The sequence below is a fragment of the Gouania willdenowi genome, chromosome 1 (assembly GCF_900634775.1).
Source record: "Gouania willdenowi chromosome 1, fGouWil2.1, whole genome shotgun sequence".
In the NCBI taxonomy this organism is placed as follows: domain Eukaryota; kingdom Metazoa; phylum Chordata; class Actinopteri; order Blenniiformes; family Gobiesocidae; genus Gouania; species Gouania willdenowi.
In genome coordinates this window covers 26,433,228-26,452,063 of record NC_041044.1, presented here as the reverse complement: position 1 = coordinate 26,452,063, position 18,836 = coordinate 26,433,228, and the positions used below count along the sequence as shown (strand labels likewise).

Below are 18,836 nucleotides of genomic sequence, written 5' to 3'. Positions count from 1 at the left end.
AAAGTACAGCCCTTGATTCTCTTATACCAAAACATACAATATGTTCATCAATTAGTACCAAAATGATTATTTAAACCAGGAGCTCACACACTTTACAAGAGGAATATAACTTATATTTCTTCCTCAAGCGATTCACATGATTTCTTACAGAGTCATGAAATCCCATATGTTTAAGTCTACCTGCACAATTTAAAATAACCACACAATTTATTTGTGACTCAGGACAAAAGCTTAGAATTAAAGAAAAATAAGAAGAAAAAAAAAAAATATATATATAATATATGTCACAGGAAGTTTAAGAATATGTGGTAAGTGTATTCCTGAAGTCATTGAATAAAGGCCCAGACTAGTAGAAATGAGTTATTTTTAGTTGCCTCCATCAAAGACAGGACAGCACTGCATTAATTTCAGAAAACACATCCAAATGACTTTATCAGAGTCAAACTATGTAGAAAAAGGGAATTTCAGTATACACACTGACAATAGAAAAACTGACAGTTATTGTCAACATTTACAGGGATGAAAGGAAAATTGTGCTTCTTGTTTATGACTGAATTATTTTCACTTACGTCACATTTCAGCAAGACTTTCATTGCACTGTCTACACGTTATATGGACGTGTGTGTGTACGTGTGTGTGTGTGTGTGTGTGTTTGGTTCCTTATCTCCAGGACACAGGCAGTTTTTGAGCTTCTTATCAGCAGCTACCACATTGTAGTCGCACATCCTCTTGTCCAGCAGGGAGCGGAAAACTCTCCTTGCAACACATAGTCCTCCCCTCCCCATCTCTACCAATCTCCTTCACTCCCCCCACCAGTCATTGGCCAGTAACAGGACTCTGGCAACCACCTAAAGCATTGTGTCTTCTTGGCGAGATGAGCGAGGGAGCTTAGAGTGAAACATAAAAAAGGGAGAGAGGTGAGGGGGAGATACCAAAGACCCACAGTCGTTAAATGTTGACTTTCTTCATTTAGAAAAGGAACTTTAAAGAGAGAAAATCTGTTGATTGGCAGTATTTTGTTGTTGTTGTTGTTTTTTAAAATTTATTAAAAGAGTTTTGATTTTGAACACTATTGACTAGGTCGGTCAGTGTTCTCCGTTTCTGATCTCAGACATTGACAGACTGATGCTGACAGGCTGTGGAGGAAGGTGTGTGACCTATAGGAGGAGGAGGAGGAGGAGGAGAGGACGCCAAACACTCAGACTTACAGTAGATACAACATGACTGTTCAGAGATCACTTGAACTTTGACTAATTTTTTACAGCTTGGAGGAATCACATTGGATAGAAAAATGTACATGTGAGTATTCATCTCATTCTCTCATCTTATCTTCATGTTGCGTGTCTGAAGGGTTTATATACTAGTTAAAATGCTCATAGGAATGTAGAAAATGATCATTTAATGAGATGGATTGGCAATCAGACTTTATAAAATTAACTTTAACATAATTCAAATTTGTTCTTGTGTGTGAGTGCAGCCGAAAATAAATATGTCTGTAGCAGCCATATTATTATGACTATGTCTGCAGCCCTTGTCCATTCTCAGACCTTTTTATCACGTGTATTCCTGAGCCTGGGTCAAATTTAATCTAAAATTGTTTTACTAATTTTCCTCTCTTTGATCAGTTTTCTAAAAAAAATTACAAGATGCATTTTTAACAATGCTGTGACTTTTATATCTAGTCATCACAGTTTTTGATCTCAATAATGTTAATCAATACAAACAGAAAATCCATGTTTGCTTCACTTGCCAAATGCAATATTTTCATTTCTGATGGACTTTTGATCAATAGAAATCTTATGCAATAAAAAACAACTTAGATTTTTTAAATTTAATTTCTATTTCATTTTTTCAAACTAGTACATGCAAAATATACTAAGAAATGTTTATATATATATATTTATATTGTTTTTATTTAACTTTATTCTTTGGTTTTAGTGCAAATGAACAGTTGGTAATATTTTATATAAGCAGCCAGTGTTGACCTAATGTATTATTGTGAAAGGCGGAAACGTCCACGATAAAGTCATGACTATCGGAAAAATACAAAAACAGGAACAATTCGAAAATTGCAAAACTTGAGAGATCAAAAGAGCACAAGGTTTCAAAACTTCATTGTGTACTCTGTAAACTTGTGTATTTTAATCTTCTCATCACAGCTGCCTACACGAATAAACTGTAAATGTATTAATGTCATGTTCTGAATTAAGTTAAACAGCAGATTAGCATCATGTAGAAAATACTTTAAATCACAATAAAAACAATTTTCCTATAAAGGTTCCTGTGAACTGACTTTGCACTAAACCTACCTGTGTAGTAATACAATTGTGTATTTGTTTTTTCCTTGGCTTCACAGACTCTTTGATATCAACTCGATCTTTTGGAATCATCGTCATGTTCAATCCTCACAGCCTGAGCCGAGACACTAAGTCACACTTATTGAAGGGCAGCATCCGGAGAAAATACTTCATAAAGTAGTATATGTGCTGTGAGACAAACTCAGACATCCAGCCAACACATCACAACAACAACAACAGCAGCAGTCCGAGTATAAAAGCAGCCCATAGTTGAAACCATCTCATGGGAACATGGGTCAGTGTTTTATTGGAACCATCGCAAAGGTTTGGAAAACGAGTGAACACAGATTTATAAATGAGTAGAGTAAATGGAAAGTTCTTTGGACGGAAGGACATTTTTAATACAGAAGCTGCACTTCTGTATACTGAAAGCCTCTCTCCATTGTAATATTGTGGATATAAATCACATAAATCAAATAGGGTTCTGAAGAAAACACGAGGAAAAAAATTTGCTTCACAACTTTTTTAAATCACAACAAAAACAAGAGAAATTTCCAGAGCACGCTTTCTTGACAGATGAGAAAAAGTCAAGGTTGACGGATACAGAATCCCGTCAACATGATGGAGAAAGTAAACACCAGTGGGTCGCCTGCTTCACCCATCGAAATACCTCACCCCCCGTCCTCTGCCTCCTGCTCCTCTCCCTCCTCACCCTCCTCTGCCTCAGGGGAGCAGGAGAGTCCTCATCAGAGCGCTAGCAGGATTTCACGTCCTACCATCAGGACGAGACAAAAGGGACACTCTGCATCTAAACCCATCGTCATGGAGACAGAAAACCCTAAGGGTTCAAAGACCGTCCCTTTTCCTTGTGTTACAACCAACACGTCCTCAAATATTCCTTCTCCTCCACCACTCCTACCAGCACCAGCCAAGACTCCCCCGTGTCCAACATCTTCATCATCCCTCTCCACACTGTCATCATCCTCACCTCTTCCTCCTCACATTCCTGTCATCAGCCTCGGTCACAACAAGCCCCCTCTCCCACTCCCCAGCACTCCTTTAACAGCCCTCCATCCCATTCCCAACCTGCTACATGGACCTCATGTAGACCTTCGCCGTAGCCAGCTGAGCAGTTTATCAATGGTAGGAGCAGGAGTCTCTGGGTCCCCTGGACCCCCTGGGGGTCAGACAGCTGCCTCTACGGGTCAGCCACTGCCTCAGCAGTACTTACATACTCACCCTTTCTTCACCAGGTAAGAATCCACTAAATTGTTCCCAAATTGTCTCAAATGCTTATCAACCGCAGTGTTTAGTAAACTAGTCAATATCAACTTAAAATGAATTCTATTTTAGTCAATTTTGCATTTAAATATTACTTCTAAGGTTAAATTGTCAGTAGATTTTGGTAATAGTAATAATATAAGGTAACATTAACATTACAGTAAGTAACCTTGATGAGGTTGAATATTTCTATTATAATCCTAATTTTGAAGACTGAATTATGAATAATATCACAAATATAAGTGAATTATTTTCCACTTATTGAGTGATCATTTTTGCAATTTTGATTTTGTTTTAGTCACAGTCTTTTGACTAAAATACAATGTTGCTTTTACACAAAAGGTATTCATCCGGACTATTTCAGTTATAATTTAGTTTTAGTCATCTACATGACACTAATATACACAGGATAACAGTTCATTGATTTAAAAAAAAATAAAAAAAGATTCATTTACCGTTTATCAACCTGATAAATGGCCACATGGTTGCATGATTGTATTTTGATCCATGTGACAAAATTATAGTTCCAGTTAATCGACAGTCATAATCTAATTACTGTCACGAAAACTATGACAAAGTTCATGAAACTCATGAAACTACCACTGTCTAATCTTGCTTTATAGATATAGTTTGTCAAAAACAAGTACAAATAATAAATTCATATTTAGTACGCTCTTTTTTATTTTAATTGTAGAAAAAAAAACATGATTATTATTTTTTTCAAAATATCTCTTAAAGCTTTTGTCTTTTTGAAATAAGGATGTGGCTGAGAATATATGGCTTCATAGCAATGTTTATACTGTATTTTTGTTTCATATCAAACACAACAGCAGGTATTTCTTGTTGTAGTTTATGGCAGCTGCATAGCTATGAAAAAAGGAGAAGAGGAAACAAGCCGTTTTTAAAGAACGTAACACTCTTCATGCTAAAGTCACACTCAAATGTGCAAAAAATATAGCCACTGATAAATAAACAATCTGTTAATCAGAGTTAAAAATTAAGATGAATCTGGCTAAAACTGAACTAAAATTTGATCAAAGTTGAAAAAATAAAGCGCATTTATATTTCTAATAACTCTTTTTCAGTCCCGTTTAGGAAAATTGATGGTACCTGAGGACAGTATTTGTTTGGGTCCAACTTTTGGCGTGCAGAGGTGTCAAAAAATATTTCAAAATTATAATGCAAATTGAAACTTTGCAAGCTGACTTTTATCTGCTCATAACCGGGGTTTGCTTGTTGCTAGATTCTGCGTGGAATTCCACTATAATCACACTTACTTTTTCACTTTCTCAAACCCTATAAGTTAAATTTTTCTTTTTGTGGAGGACAGGCCTTTTCAGCTCATTTTAAACAATACTTAAAACTCAAACTCCTTCAGCAACAAAAACATTCACATGTATTTTTATTTTTATTTTTTTAATGTTTAGTTCTTACCGCGGCCATCCAGGAGGAGGAAGCTACAGTGTCGTGAACAATAGTCGGATTAAGAGGAGGTCGTCCTCACATTTTGAGATGGAGATCAATGACTGTGAGTTCTTATACAACACATAAAACAAGTACAGCAGCACCAATACAGCTTAAACCACTTCCATCATGAATAGTCTTAGATACCAGAGAAGTTCTTTATTTATCTACAATCATGTCTGATTTGCTAAAACCTTTCCAAATACATACGCAGTGCTGTAATTTGCAATGTTGTGCTCAGTAGACCTGACTCACATTGCCACCCGGTGCCTGTGACAGAACAGACCCAGTGGAGACACATTTGTTAGAAATCACATGCCCATGTAGCCCAAAAGACACACTTTACCAGCTTTGCCTTAAGCCTCTAATGCTGCAGCCACCTCAATACCAAGATAAGCCTTGCTGGATGTTGTTCAACTGTGTGGAGAAAAACCACAATGTCTTCAAAGTATAGAAGCAATGACTGACACTGTTGATAACCAGAGCGGCGCTGCATTAACCCGTGGAAGCATTGGGTTCAAACAACACAGTGGTGTCTGAGCACTTCTTTGCACATGTAGCTGCAAATATCTTTATTGCGCTACCTGGGATTCTGCTAGTTCCCTTGCCCTGCGACTTAACCCATACCCAGGGATTTTCAAAGGTCTACACACTGGCCTAATGGCACTTTGGCAGCACATGCAGCAGGAGTTTTGGGGCCTTGCACATTAAACGGAAGTTGGAAAAGGCCAAGCTGTGCTATGCAATTTGGCTGGGCGCTATTTTTTTACAACATCTGGGTATAACGGAGCTGTTCGTTAGCCTGTGAGGGAGAAGGTGAAGGCTGTATTAGAAACAGTTCCTGACTCCCTTACATTGAAAACAATAATGTTATCATTTTCATCTTAGATGTAATATTTTAGTTTTGCTCAACGCACAATAAAACAAATAATTGTATTTTATCTAGAGCTGACTACTATTGACCCACAACAGTTTGCAGATCCTAAACGTGGCAATCATCATCATCATCATCATCATCATCATCAGGGTTTTACTGACTGATATTTGTCTTTGTCTCAGGTCCTCCTCAGAAAGTCGCTCGCCGGGTTTTCACCAACAGTAGAGAGCGCTGGCGTCAGCAGAATGTGAACGGGGCTTTTTCAGAGCTGAGGAAACTCATCCCCACTCACCCCCCCGACAAGAAACTCAGCAAGAACGAGATCCTCCGTCTAGCTGTGAAATACATCAACTTCCTGGTCACTCTGCTTAATGACCAGGCCCAGGAAAGGACTGAGGACTCTGCTGAGGAAGAGGAGGGTAGGAAGAGGCCGACCAGCAAACTGGACTCTGTGTTGCGGTGCAGCTCTCCTGTTCTGCCACCGTCAGCCCGACCGTTCATTGCTTCATCCATCAGAAAAAGAGACTCTACCGACTCAGTCATAGCCCTGCCTAACTCTCCAGCATCTTCCAGCTGCTATGGAGACACAGACAGTGAGGAAAGCTTTCAGACTAGGAGCTCTTTAGTGACCCATGGCATTCTGGGAAAAATCAAGGACCAGATACGGATAGCAGCGAAATCTGTTGATGAACGATGAACAGAAAAACAGAGCTGCACCAGTACTTTCATTAACTTAAATATCCCTTTTAACTGAATGAACCCGGTGCTGGTTCTGAGTCAATGTCACTTCTAGATACATATTTGAGTCTCTACTCAGCCATGGCCCTCTCAGAGGCCTCAGTGTGGAGCAGCAGTACTACACACCACTACACAACTATGCTATCCTAATCAGACATTCATTTCTTAGGTAATTCATATTATGTTATCAATTATCTCAGTGGATCAGGGAGGGAAACTAAACCTGCTAATGTTTCCTTCTGTTGTGTCTTTGAACACAAGTGCTGACCAAACATTTAATCCCTTGGCTTGGCCAAAGTCGAAGACCAACACAATGAACTCCCGGATTAGAACCAGGCAATGTGTTTTGTTGTATAACTGTTTAGTCATCCAGTGCTTAAAGTTCAAGTCAAAACTCTGACTTGATGAGGTTTGTTTCTAAACATTCTCTCATTTTTCCCGTCATGTGAGAATTCTGAGAGGAAGGTGAATGCCTCTTTTAAACTTCATACCTCTATGAAGGTACCATTTACTAATTGGTTTTCCCCATTTCTCATAACCGCAGGGGCGACCGTGGCTCAGGTGGTACAGGGGTCGTCGTTTGATCCAGAGGTTGGGGGTTAGATCCCAGTCTGAACCTGTCTATGCGTCAAAGTGTCCTTTGGCAAAACACTGAACCCTAAGTTGCTCCCATTGGTGTGTGAATGGGTGAATGAGTTGCTATTGTAAAGTGCTTTGGGACCACTTCAGCGTAGGCATAATAGCACTATATAAACCAAGTCCATTTCCCATAACAGATATATTTTTAACAGTTATAGCCTCACAAAATCTTAAAACATGTTTTTCTTTAACTCCGACATCACAGAGAGTTCCAGTTTATCTTTGGTGTAAGTAATCCAGTGCTTCATTCTTCAATGTCATTGCAAAGTGTTTAATTCCTCCTGCTGCTCCAACTGTGAAAGAGTCTGGCCTGACATTGTGACACACTTGTACCAGACTGAAATAAAGTGTGCCTGCTGTTCCTTATTTAACATCCTCTTACTGCTCTCTAAAGATCTCTTTGTCAGCACAAACTCTCAACTCATGCAAATATTTTTGCTGCGCTCAGTTTTGAGAGACATTTTATTTACTGAGAAAGTTTACAGAATATTATTCTCAGTCAGTGTATTTTAATACAAATAGGTTGATATAAAAGTTAAATTGGTGATAGTCAGTGTACGTTTTGTCATTGAATTTCCCGTTCAGAAAAGGATATTAAAAAAACACAAAAAAATGAGTGGTCATTCGAATGAAGTAGTACAAAGTGACTACAGAGGTGGATAGTTTGAGCAGCGTAGAAATGTGTACTTCTTTCACATGGCCGGAAAAAGAGACTCCTCCCCTTAGACTCATGAGCGTAAGCTGTGATGTAATCCCATATTTCTTAGTTGTCTCAGTCAAACGTCATCAGCCTAGTTTTTCCACGTTTGGCGACAGAGAGGTAAGTTATTACTGATAGTGAGAACTTGATAATGTTCAGCCAACCCTGTTACCGGTGCAGGCTCTAGTCAAGTCATCACATAACGTGACCACTTAGTAGCCACACATAAACGGCACGTTGACACTCAACATGTGGGGTCAGCAGGGGTCACCAACCTTTCTGTAGTGAGCTACTTCATAGGCACTGAATACTCCAAAGATCTACCGGTTTGAAGAGCACTTTTTAAATAGTAAATGTTTACATTTCACTTTATTTACAGGCTACGATAATGAAGGAAGACTAGCAGTAACTTAAAAAGGTAAGAAATGTTTCAGTTTCAACATGAAACACTGTATTTCTCCTAATTTATGCAATTATTTCATTTTTCATGCATGTAATAGAAAATCATCATCTTCCTATTTTACTTGCTACTAACAAACAACTTTTAACTAATAGTAAAACATGTGACATGTTTGTACAATTTTACATTTTTTTTAAATTGTCAACAAAAATCAACTTTGTGGTTATTATATTTTTCATTCTTTTATAAAAATACAAAAAAAAACAACAACAAATTGGATCGTAATCCAAACACTAACTAATCTGCCATCGCTGAACACATTTGACAAATATTTCTATTGACTAACCAAAAAATGTTGAGAAGACAGCAGTATTTTTCTCTACTATGGCTCTGACTCCATCTGTCATCTGTATTTATTTTTTGAGTTTGAATCCTACAAAGTCAATCCGTTCTGATGGAGCTCATTGGTGACCAGAGCTCCTGAGGGCACCTCACATGGTCCATGCGGGCTACCATATTGGTGACCCTTGGCCTATAGGAATATCCTTGGACCCAAACCTCCAACCTCCTACAAATAATATATAATAATATAATACATATAAGAGCAACACTGTAGGTGTTTTCATGTTTTTCTGCATACATGTGTGAGCTACTAATCAATATGGAAGTGGGAAACAAGAAGCAATAGATTTATGCGACAGTAACGATTGCGGGTTGTGTGGTTGTGTTTGAGGTTCAGGGTGGATGTGGTTAAAAATGGGCTCCAGGAGGAAAAACAATAGATAAAGGTGTGATAACGTTCAGCTGTTGCGAGTCGTGATGGTGTTTCTCTGCAGCCAGGAAACAATGACAGTTAGTGCTGTCTCATAGATGGCCAACGACATTTGTTTGGAGAGAGAATCAGTAGAAAGCTGTGGGAAAGCCTACACACCCTGTTTTTAGGATCACGGAACAGGAAGGCCTGCTTTCACAACACAGCCATGACTGTCTCTATCTAAGCTGTGCCTTGTTCTCTTAGAGCATCTTTCTGCAACCACAGAGGGGGGTGACATGATTTATAGGAACTGCTTTTGTGCTGTTACACAAGAACTCAACTGAACACATGGAGCGGTTTTACACTAGGTGGAAAAGGTGGCATGTAATATAGGATTCTCAAGTGATCACATCAAGTAAGCACTCATCATATTCAATAAGCCCTGCAGCTATAATCTGTGTTGTGTATGCAGATTTATTGTCAAGGTTTATTCAAATATCATGCATCACAGTTGTGGAGAAAAAAAGTAAATAAAAGCTAATCCAAGTTCTGGAGTGGATTGCGATGGTCTGATGCAGGAGGCCTGGCAGGGTGACCTTTGCCAGTCTGAGACTGTAAGATAATGCCTCCACCTCCACCAGCTCTGCACCGCACACATCATACGTGTTTCCCCTCAATCACACACAGATACATCAGAATCTCCCCTGCAGCTCGCAAGTGCAGACAAGTTCATGTCACACAACTTTAGCTGCACTTCAGCTGTTCATGCCTTAGGAATTTGATTTATGAGGAGCTGCTTTTTAAAAAAGCATAAAAAAGAAATGAAAGTCAACAGTTATCTGAATAAATGAATCTTGGTGGAATTATTATGCGGAAGTCAAGGAAACTTCAAAGGTTACATCAAAGCAATCAGCAGACGCCGAACAGTTGTCTGAATAAATGAAACCTTAGCATATAAAGACGTGTTATCAAAGGGTAGCACGATTTTTTGTCGCCTTAAAAATAAAACTTTGCCTGGCTTTGTGAATTATTTGATTCATAAATAATAAAAACAGATAAATGTCCAAATTATTTGCATTGGATAATTTATTTTATTACAGCACAAAAACAGACAGTGTTAGTCAGTGTGTCATTGATGTACTGGTATGGACCAGTTGTTGAATATAACATTAATTAACATGCCTTTATAGAGTTAAAGCAACTGCACAGTTCTATTTTATTTCAGAAAGCCCGAATGATTATTTCAAATGTGTAAAGGATGGTTTAGAAAGAAAGAAAGTGTCCAGGTTATGAGGATCAACAGTAACTGTTAGGTATCAGTCCTGGATAGTACTTCTGTGCTTTATTGAGTTTTTAAAGCCTTCTCCCATTGCCTTTCAACTCCATCTGTGCGGTTATTCAGCGTTAGCTCAACATTTCTCACTGCATCCCCTGTTTTTGTGCGTTTGTTGTTGAGCTTTCTTCTGCCCACCTCTGCAGCAGCAGATCCAGCTGCTACTCCTATAGCTCCGCCAACCGTGCCTCCCAAAAACACACCCAGCACCAGACCCAGCACTGCACCCAGGACCACCACTTTTGGCACCTTTTTCGCATTGTTGCCAATTTTCTGCCACACTGAACTCTCTGCTACCATCTTGGCCCCTGCTTTGGCCCCTGAGCCCACCTTCCCCCACACTGGACTCTGTGCCACCTTCTTGGCACCAGCAGCAACCCCAGCTCCGACCTTCACTGAGCTCTCTGCCATCAGCTTAGCTCCACTTTTGGCTCCAGAGCCAACTTTTCCCCACATAGGACTCTGAGCTATATTCTTTGCCCCGGCACCGATTCCAGCTCCAACCCGCACTGAGTTGTCTGCCACCTTTTTGGCCCCTGAACCAACTTTCCCCCACACTGGACTTGATGCCACAGCCTTTGCTCCCGATCCCACCCATGCTGAACCATCCACCACTACCTTTGGAACTCTATCTCCTACAGCTTTGGAGACATTCCCTGCAGTAGCTCCCACCTTCCCCCACACAGAGCTGTCTGCTACCATTTTCTGGCTGTTTTGTGCAGCCCTGCCAAGGGATGCTAACATTTGGCTGTTCTTCACCGTCTTTGCTCCCTCTCCCACCCACGTGGAACCATCTGACACTAATCTGGGTAACATTTTTGTAGAGGACCTCATCTTGTCCAAAAATGATTGTAGAAGTGAGGGAGAGATATTGGACAGAGTAATAGGAGGAAGGCTCTCAATATTTGTGGCTCCCACAATCTTCTCCGCCTCATCCCTCATTTCCTCCATCTCCTCTATCAGTTCCTCTTCTTGAGCAACTCGCTTGTATGAATGACGCAGAGGTGTCCCACCATTGTCCACTTCTTCTCCCGCTTGTTTTAGTTGCATTTTCTCTTTGGCTAGCTCTCTCTGTCTGTGCCTCACTCTGTCCTCTGCTTCCTGAAAAGCAGGACAAGTATAAAACTCCATTCCAGCCTCCTTCATAGTCTGGTCCACCTTTTCCATCAGCTCTGCCACATTTTTCTCTCTCCTTCCACCTTCCATTTCCATCACATGAAACCTGTCTCCACATTTCTCCACCAGCTTTAATAAATCCCCACGGTGATCAGCGATGTATGACTCCACACTGTCACTTCCTGCCTTCCCACTTTTCCTCAGTAGATCTGTGTAAGTGAAGAGGATTATTGTGTGCTTCTGGACAGAGTCCGGGCCAAACACTTCCTGTAGGGCCTGGAGGGCCTGCAGCTCAGTCTTAGCAGGCTGGTCTAATGGGACACATAGAAGGAAGGCGTGTGGGCCAGGGCTGGCCAAAGCCACACAGGAGGAGACCTGAGCTCGTACTTCATCAGGGGTTTGCTCTGTGTTGAACCAGTCCGGAGTATCAACCACTGCCACCTAGAGGAGAGAGAGAGGAAAGGGCAGCAGTGTCACGAGCTGATCACAACCCACAAAAAAAAAAAAACTTCATCCATGGTTTTGATCAAGCAATGTTAGGTACTGGCTAAGACGACAGCAACATTAGTAGTTGTTTGTTGTTCTTTTTTGCATAATGTAAAATGTGACAGGACTTTTTATACTTTATGTATCTGAAAAGGATGGAGAGGAAGAAAACATTACGTTTAAAGAGCAAACCTCTGCCAAACACCCAATGTACTCTGTCAGATATCTGCAGTTATCTAGTTGGATCAGTGATCCTGATCATGGCAACATGATTATTCAAACTTTAAAGGCTTGGAATCTTTTTTTATTCCAGTTAATAAAGATACAGTAGGTCCAAATGTATGGGTGTCCATGAAATGCACAATTTAGATCTGATCAAGATGAAACTCATTAGGGTATTTGATGAACCAACCCAACATAACTCAAGTCAAATTTCATAAAGATTGGTTAATTATTAACTGAGATATACATTTTAGAAAAATTTGCCAATGATGAGTCAATTTTTGAAACTGATCAGTATATTGATCTGGTTAAAATTAATAGAATCTTCCTTGTTATAAAGTCTTTTTTGGGTTAAAATCTTGTCAAAATCAATTAAGTATTTTTGACACAATCCTTAACAGACAAACAAACAAAAACAAACATATGATAATGGTTAAAATATTACCTCCTTGGTGGAGGTCATAATGTATTTTGTATCAGAGTTTTTAGATTCAGGCTGACACATTCCAAAACGAGGTATTATTTGCTGATATCGGACTGATATATGTTATCAATATTGGATCTGGACACCCTTACAATTGATCATTACAAAAAAAAGAGTCCTTTACTTTAAATAGACTGACCCTTTTGTTGCCAACCACAGCCTTCTTTTTCTCACACCGCTGAGTGATGGATGTGAGACTCTCTGGACGCGACTCAAACTCTTGGCGTCCCAGTATGGCGTTACCAGCTGCACTCTTCCCTGCTCCAGATCGACCCAACATCACCAGACGAATATCCTCCGATGATGATGAAGGTGAAGGATTGTATGAGGGAGATGATGATGATGAAGATGAGAACACAACAGAGGGAGAGGAAGCAAACGTTGGTGGTGATGGGGAGAGGACATTTGAACGGGGAGAGGAGGTGGGAGAAGCCTCGGGGGAGCTTCCTTCAGAGCTGCTGAGTCTGTGGTGATCTGAAAAACATCCGGTGAAATTCATAACTTCAACAGCCCTCGTGGACAGCTTTTATATCCTGGAACAACCAGATAAAGACTTTTTCTTAAAAGGTTGATTATGTCACTTACAAGTGGAGACTCTTTTTGGATTTGATGTAGCATCAGCAATCTTTGTGAGTAGAGCTCCATCTTAAAATAGAAAAAAAGAGCTTTCAATTGTGAATTTCACAGAGTTTAATGGATTGATATTTGCCAACAGGACACAGACAGATATTATCAGCATTTACCTGCATTCAGTTTAAAGCTAGGTGTCCTCTCCACCTTCCTGTCGCTGCGTGTCTCTGACCGTCCCTCCGATGCTGCAACTGACTGAAGCCCTTTCGACACTTGTCTCACTCTCACTGCTTCCTCCACGTGTCTTTCGTCTTTGTTCCTCAGGATGTCCATGTATTCATCTCTTCTATGGACCGTCTCTGTGCTTTGAAGAGACGAAGCTATGGCTTTTTCTTTTTCCTCCTTCTCGGCTCTGAAACGCTCAAGAAGTTCTTTCTTCCGCTGTTTCACCTGCTGCTCAAGTTTTTTCTCCTGCTCCGTCTTTATGTGATAAATTCCTTTTTTCCGCACAATGTCGTCCACCTTTAAAGATAAACAGAGTGAATGTTTCAGAGATTATGATTATTTGCAAATGATAGAAATATCACATATTGTTGAAATAAGCATGCAATTTGTTTTAAAATCTAAGGCACATGTGGCCCTGAGTCTAATTTAGTGTGGCCCCCAAAACCAATCCCCAAAAATTGTATTTTAAGAAGTTGGAAGGAATATAAAACCCAACATAATACACAAAATGACTCCTAAAATGCACAAATCGACAGCAAAATGCACAAAATACACAAAAACACACACAAAAAATTAACAAAATACCCAAAATGACTCAGAAAACACAAAATAACAACAAACGCAGACACGACAACCACTCAAACAAACAAAATGACTACGAAAACACACAAAAAAAAACACATTACAGAATAGCTCCAATGACACACAAACTGTTAACAAAATTACACAAAATGACAGGAAAATACAGAAAACAACAACAAAAATACAGACAGTGACCCCACAACAGCACAAATTGACAAGATAAATGCAGAAAATGACATAAAAATACACAAAATTACAACGAGAACACAATAAATAACAAAAACACACATCATGACCTCAAAAACACACAAAATTACTAAAAACTGACAAAACAGCAAAACCACAAAGACAAAAAAAAAAGACAAAATTCTTATCAGTCATTATTCTAAATGCTGACATAAATGTTGATAATGTGACCCTCGGATCAGATACAATCACATTTTTGCCCATCACTGATCTAAGATTTCAAACAAATATGTGTCGTGGTGTGACACCCAGGGAGCAGTTGGGGGTTAAGGGACTTCCCTCAATGATGACCCTGGTCCGATTTGAGCCAGTGACGCTCCAATTACAAGCCCCCTTCCTTATAGGCAACCATGGCTAAATTCACAAAATCTGTCAGTTTGTGTAACAAAATGTATCCCAGCTGCATTCTATAATTCCAGATTCTTACTTTTTCCAACAGCTCCCGAACTTGTTCCCTGTCGTGACGCCGACGGTTGTTGAACACATGATATCCCGCACACTGCCTGATCACTTCACTCAGGCCTTGCTGTTCCTCCTGGAGGTATTGCTAGGAGGAAACACATGAAGGAAAAATGTTTTGTGTTTTTTGCTTTTGGTGACGTAATCTTGTTGGTGAAAAATAACTGGTGGTTTACAAGGAACTGATGCAAGGATGTTTGTGTAAGGTCTGGTCTGCATAGAGGTAAATACACCAGTGTGTATAATACAAGCAGTTCTGATAGGTGATTTTTTTCAACAAAGCATTAGTACCTCTGGTGTTTTTCCCATCAAGTAATCTCCACATGTGAGCAGCACCAGGGTGTGGTCCAGCACATCCTCACCAAACAAGTCCTCCAACTCTCCAGGCACACGGGCCTCCACCTGGGTACAAAAAGGAATGACAGATAAGAAGCTACAAAAATCATAGAATTCTTTTAAACAAGTTGTAAAGTGATCACAGATAAATCTGTTAGATTAGACTGACCTCTGTGAACTGACCCACGGGCACCAGCAGCAGCACAGCATGTGGTCCTGGTGCTAATAGAGTCATCGCTCGCTCCGTCTCCTTTCTGACTCCGTCCTCCATTTCCCCCCGAACCCAGTACCATCTGGGCGTCTCCACGAGGGTCACGGCATGGCCTTCGCTGCGGCCCTCTCTCAGCTGGCAGCTTCGAGAAGTGCTGAGTGACCTGGGTGACATCTGGTTCAGGATTGTGTCAGCTGATGACGATTTTCCACATCCGATGTTTCCCAGGAGGACCAACCTCACGTCTCCCTGTCTTACACTCATTCCTGATGAAAAACAAATAGGGGAAGGGTTCACATTATAGACAAACACAGGCGGCATTTGGTAGTGAGCTACCAAAGTTACAAAATGTCTTTTATCTTCAGATAATTTAAAGAGTAACTAAACCCCTGATTTCTCCTGACCTGCCACTAGGAATGAATATCAAAAAATGCTTGATTATGGGAGGAGTTCCTGGAGCAATTAAGGCACACCTAGTCTATACTATAAAATCTCAATGGAACAATCTAGATAAAGATTAAGATTAAATTACATCGGAGCTTTTGCCTTTCTTTATCATCATATATGTTTTTACACCTATATGAATAGTGTTCTCTGCATATGACCCACCCCTGAGAAGCAGGTGTGCAAGGTGGGGAGCAGTTGGGGGTTAAGAGAGGAGTGGTCAACATCCCACATTGGCCACGGTTATTCGGAATTAGTTTTTCCGAATTAAATCATTCGGAATTAAGGCGTTCTGCTTCATGTTTACATGGAACTCGTAATTCCAGAATTGAGGTTTACATGGAAAACCGGTTTATTCGGCTTTATTCAATTCCGCTTTGGGTCTGGGGGTTGTGAAGGCTTTGATTTATTTGTGATACGTCTATCAGGAAAAACACACAACATACACAGATGACCACGTGAGAACTGTTTTCACTTTTATTTTGACTGTAGTTTTGAAGCAGCAGCTCGACAATAACACACGGTTTCAGTTTGGACCGCGGGGCGGAAGAGAGATAGCAACTAATCACTGGTAAAAAGCCCAGTAAAACAATCACCAGGAATAAATAGTTGCTAACTGGTAAAGATAGTTGCTCTATCAACTTGTATAATGATAAACTTGGTGATATTACAGTACGGGGACGCATTTACTCCGCCTCCAGGTCCTAGTGCGTGCCGTCCGTTGAAGCCTGTTCCGTTTACCGAGGTCTGTGTGTGTTTAATAAGTCTGTGTGTGTCCGTGTGAAAGTCTGCATGTTTATGCTTCCATCCATCCACTCTTTTCATTATATCTATGTATTCTAAGGATCTTATTAAATAGTCTCGGCCGGAGTCCTGGATTATGTCGTCATCACGGTAAATCGCGCATGCGCAGAACAACCTTTGCTTTAAAGAGGAATTAAAGCTCCCATGTAAACATGGCCATTGATGGCCCAGGTGAGATTCAAACAGGTAACCCCCCGATTAAAAGCCCACTTCCTTAATCACTAGGCTACCAAGATTGTAGAGCCAATAGGTGCTAGTTTTTAGAAAATGGACGGGGCTAACTGCTTGTTTGTGATGCAAGATGGTTCCAAAACGTCACATGATCTTGTTCTCAGCCAATAGCGAAAATCAACTGTAATAGCCTGGTTTCAACCCATAGAGGGCAGTCACTCTGATATTTTACAACTAAATATGCCAAATTGAAATATTAAAATGTTGAGAGTTGGACCAGGATCAGTTAACAGCAGAAGGTTTTAGGGTTTAGTTACTTTTTAAGCAAAACGGTATATTTGAATATAATGAAGAATACCAATATTTTACAATCTGAGGACATTAGATTACAATACCTTAGTTTATTTATACAAACGCATTCATGTCTGTACAGGGTAGAGAGCATTCAAGACACAAAAGGGAAATACTATAATTACTATACTATAATTATTCATTTTGTTGATTATTGTTTCCAAATGACAGTCTCTCTCTATTCGTTTCATTTCCTTGCAGAAATTTCATTTACCTTAAAACATGTTTGTCATATTCCCACCATGTTAACCCTTTGATATGCTGTATTTAAATAGTTTGTTTATTCATTTGACCCTGACTTGCTTTTACACATGTATTATTTCCTAAGGACTGCTTTCGCTTGTCAATCCTGTTGTGCAACATTCAGTCACTACTTTGTTTCTTCGGCTCACTTTTAAAACTAACTTACTCATTGCACTCTACTAGCTGAGATAACAACTCAACCTCTCTTCTGATAGGAAAAAAAAGTGAAACATACTTATTTGTTTGAGGTCCTCAGCATAGATATGATGTCTCTCTTCAGTCGTTTCTGAATTCTGTCTTTCATCCAGAGAACTTCACTGCCTGTCGGTTGCCAGCCAGTAACTTCCTGATCAGGTGAGTTTCGCACGACTAGGGTCACGCCTGTCTTGCCGCTCCCAACACTGGATGAATTATCTCAATGGTATGTTTTTGTGCACGATAACTAAATGTTTGAACCACTGCATTCCAACATTGGGAGGAAGAGATAAACCCAATAGTCAGTATGAATAACAAAAACTTTACTGTTAACAAATGTTCACACCCACCTGCAAGCCAAAACCGCTGTCCTTAAGGTTCACAGTCATTAGGGTTAAACAAGGTTTGCAAATATTTGATTGTCTTGTTCTAACAAGGATATGACACTGACACATCATGTCTGAAAAATGATTACCTCCAAAAGAAACTCAACATTATTAGATGACACTGATGCTTTTCCTTATTAGATATTACATGATATCACATATTATGGATAATGATTCACATATTCATATTAGACAAAGTTTTAGTGAAAATGCAAAGAAATTCAATTCTGGGTGTCTCTGTGCAGTGTTTGCATGTCCTCCCCTGACTCCACTGGGAAAGGCTTCAGTGACCCCAGTAGTACAAGTCAGCAACAAAAAACGATCAAGGGTAAGAATTCTTAACACACATGTTGTAGAGGAAGGTTCGTGTTGTACCATAGGTAATATATTTTATTCAGTTCAATAATTAACCTAAGCTACTTTCAATAAGCTTTTGTTAGCATTTAAGGGTACCTGTAATTACAGGGTCAATTGTGTATATTTATATACATCCAATAAACAAAAGATGCAAACATTTATTAAAAACAAACAAACAAAAAAAACATCTTAGTATTAGTAGTTTTCGGAACAATGTTATGCTGCGTTCACACCGGATGCGTCACGAAATGTCCTACGTCCAGATTACATACAAAGTCAATGGAGAGACTCGTCCCAGATGCGAAATCTTTCCTGTGCGGCGGTGTGGTCCAATCCCCATGTCAAGTGCATTGGCCGTGTGAGCGCGTTCCCGATTTTACGCATATCTGCACATTCGCAAGAGTTGAAAATATTGAACTACTGCGACTGTTTCACATGACGACACCGGTCTGTTCACCCATTCAA

At 39.9% G+C, this 18,836-nt stretch overlaps 2 protein-coding genes across 2 annotated transcripts; one reads left to right on the top strand and one right to left on the bottom strand.

Annotated features, from left to right (window-relative positions):
- Window positions 1-758: 758 nt before the first annotated feature.
- On the top strand, window positions 759-7,605 carry lyl1 (LYL1 basic helix-loop-helix family member). Its single transcript, XM_028453584.1, has 4 exons — window positions 759-1,299; window positions 2,357-3,550; window positions 5,006-5,106; window positions 6,102-7,605. Exons 2-4 carry the CDS (start codon window positions 2,916-2,918, stop codon window positions 6,614-6,616), a joined length of 1,251 nt encoding a protein of 416 aa, XP_028309385.1. The 5' UTR covers window positions 759-1,299; window positions 2,357-2,915; the 3' UTR covers window positions 6,617-7,605.
- A 2,613-nt stretch (window positions 7,606-10,218) lies between these two features.
- On the bottom strand, window positions 10,219-17,933 carry LOC114467358 (uncharacterized). The gene is made up of 8 exons (XM_028453570.1): window positions 17,669-17,933; window positions 15,379-15,686; window positions 15,165-15,275; window positions 14,842-14,961; window positions 13,535-13,883; window positions 13,377-13,436; window positions 12,931-13,265; window positions 10,219-12,040 (listed from the first exon to the last, which is right to left on the bottom strand). Exons 2-8 carry the CDS (start codon window positions 15,682-15,684, stop codon window positions 10,493-10,495), a joined length of 2,829 nt encoding a protein of 942 aa, XP_028309371.1. The 5' UTR covers window positions 15,685-15,686; window positions 17,669-17,933; the 3' UTR covers window positions 10,219-10,492.
- Window positions 17,934-18,836: the final 903 nt, after the last annotated feature.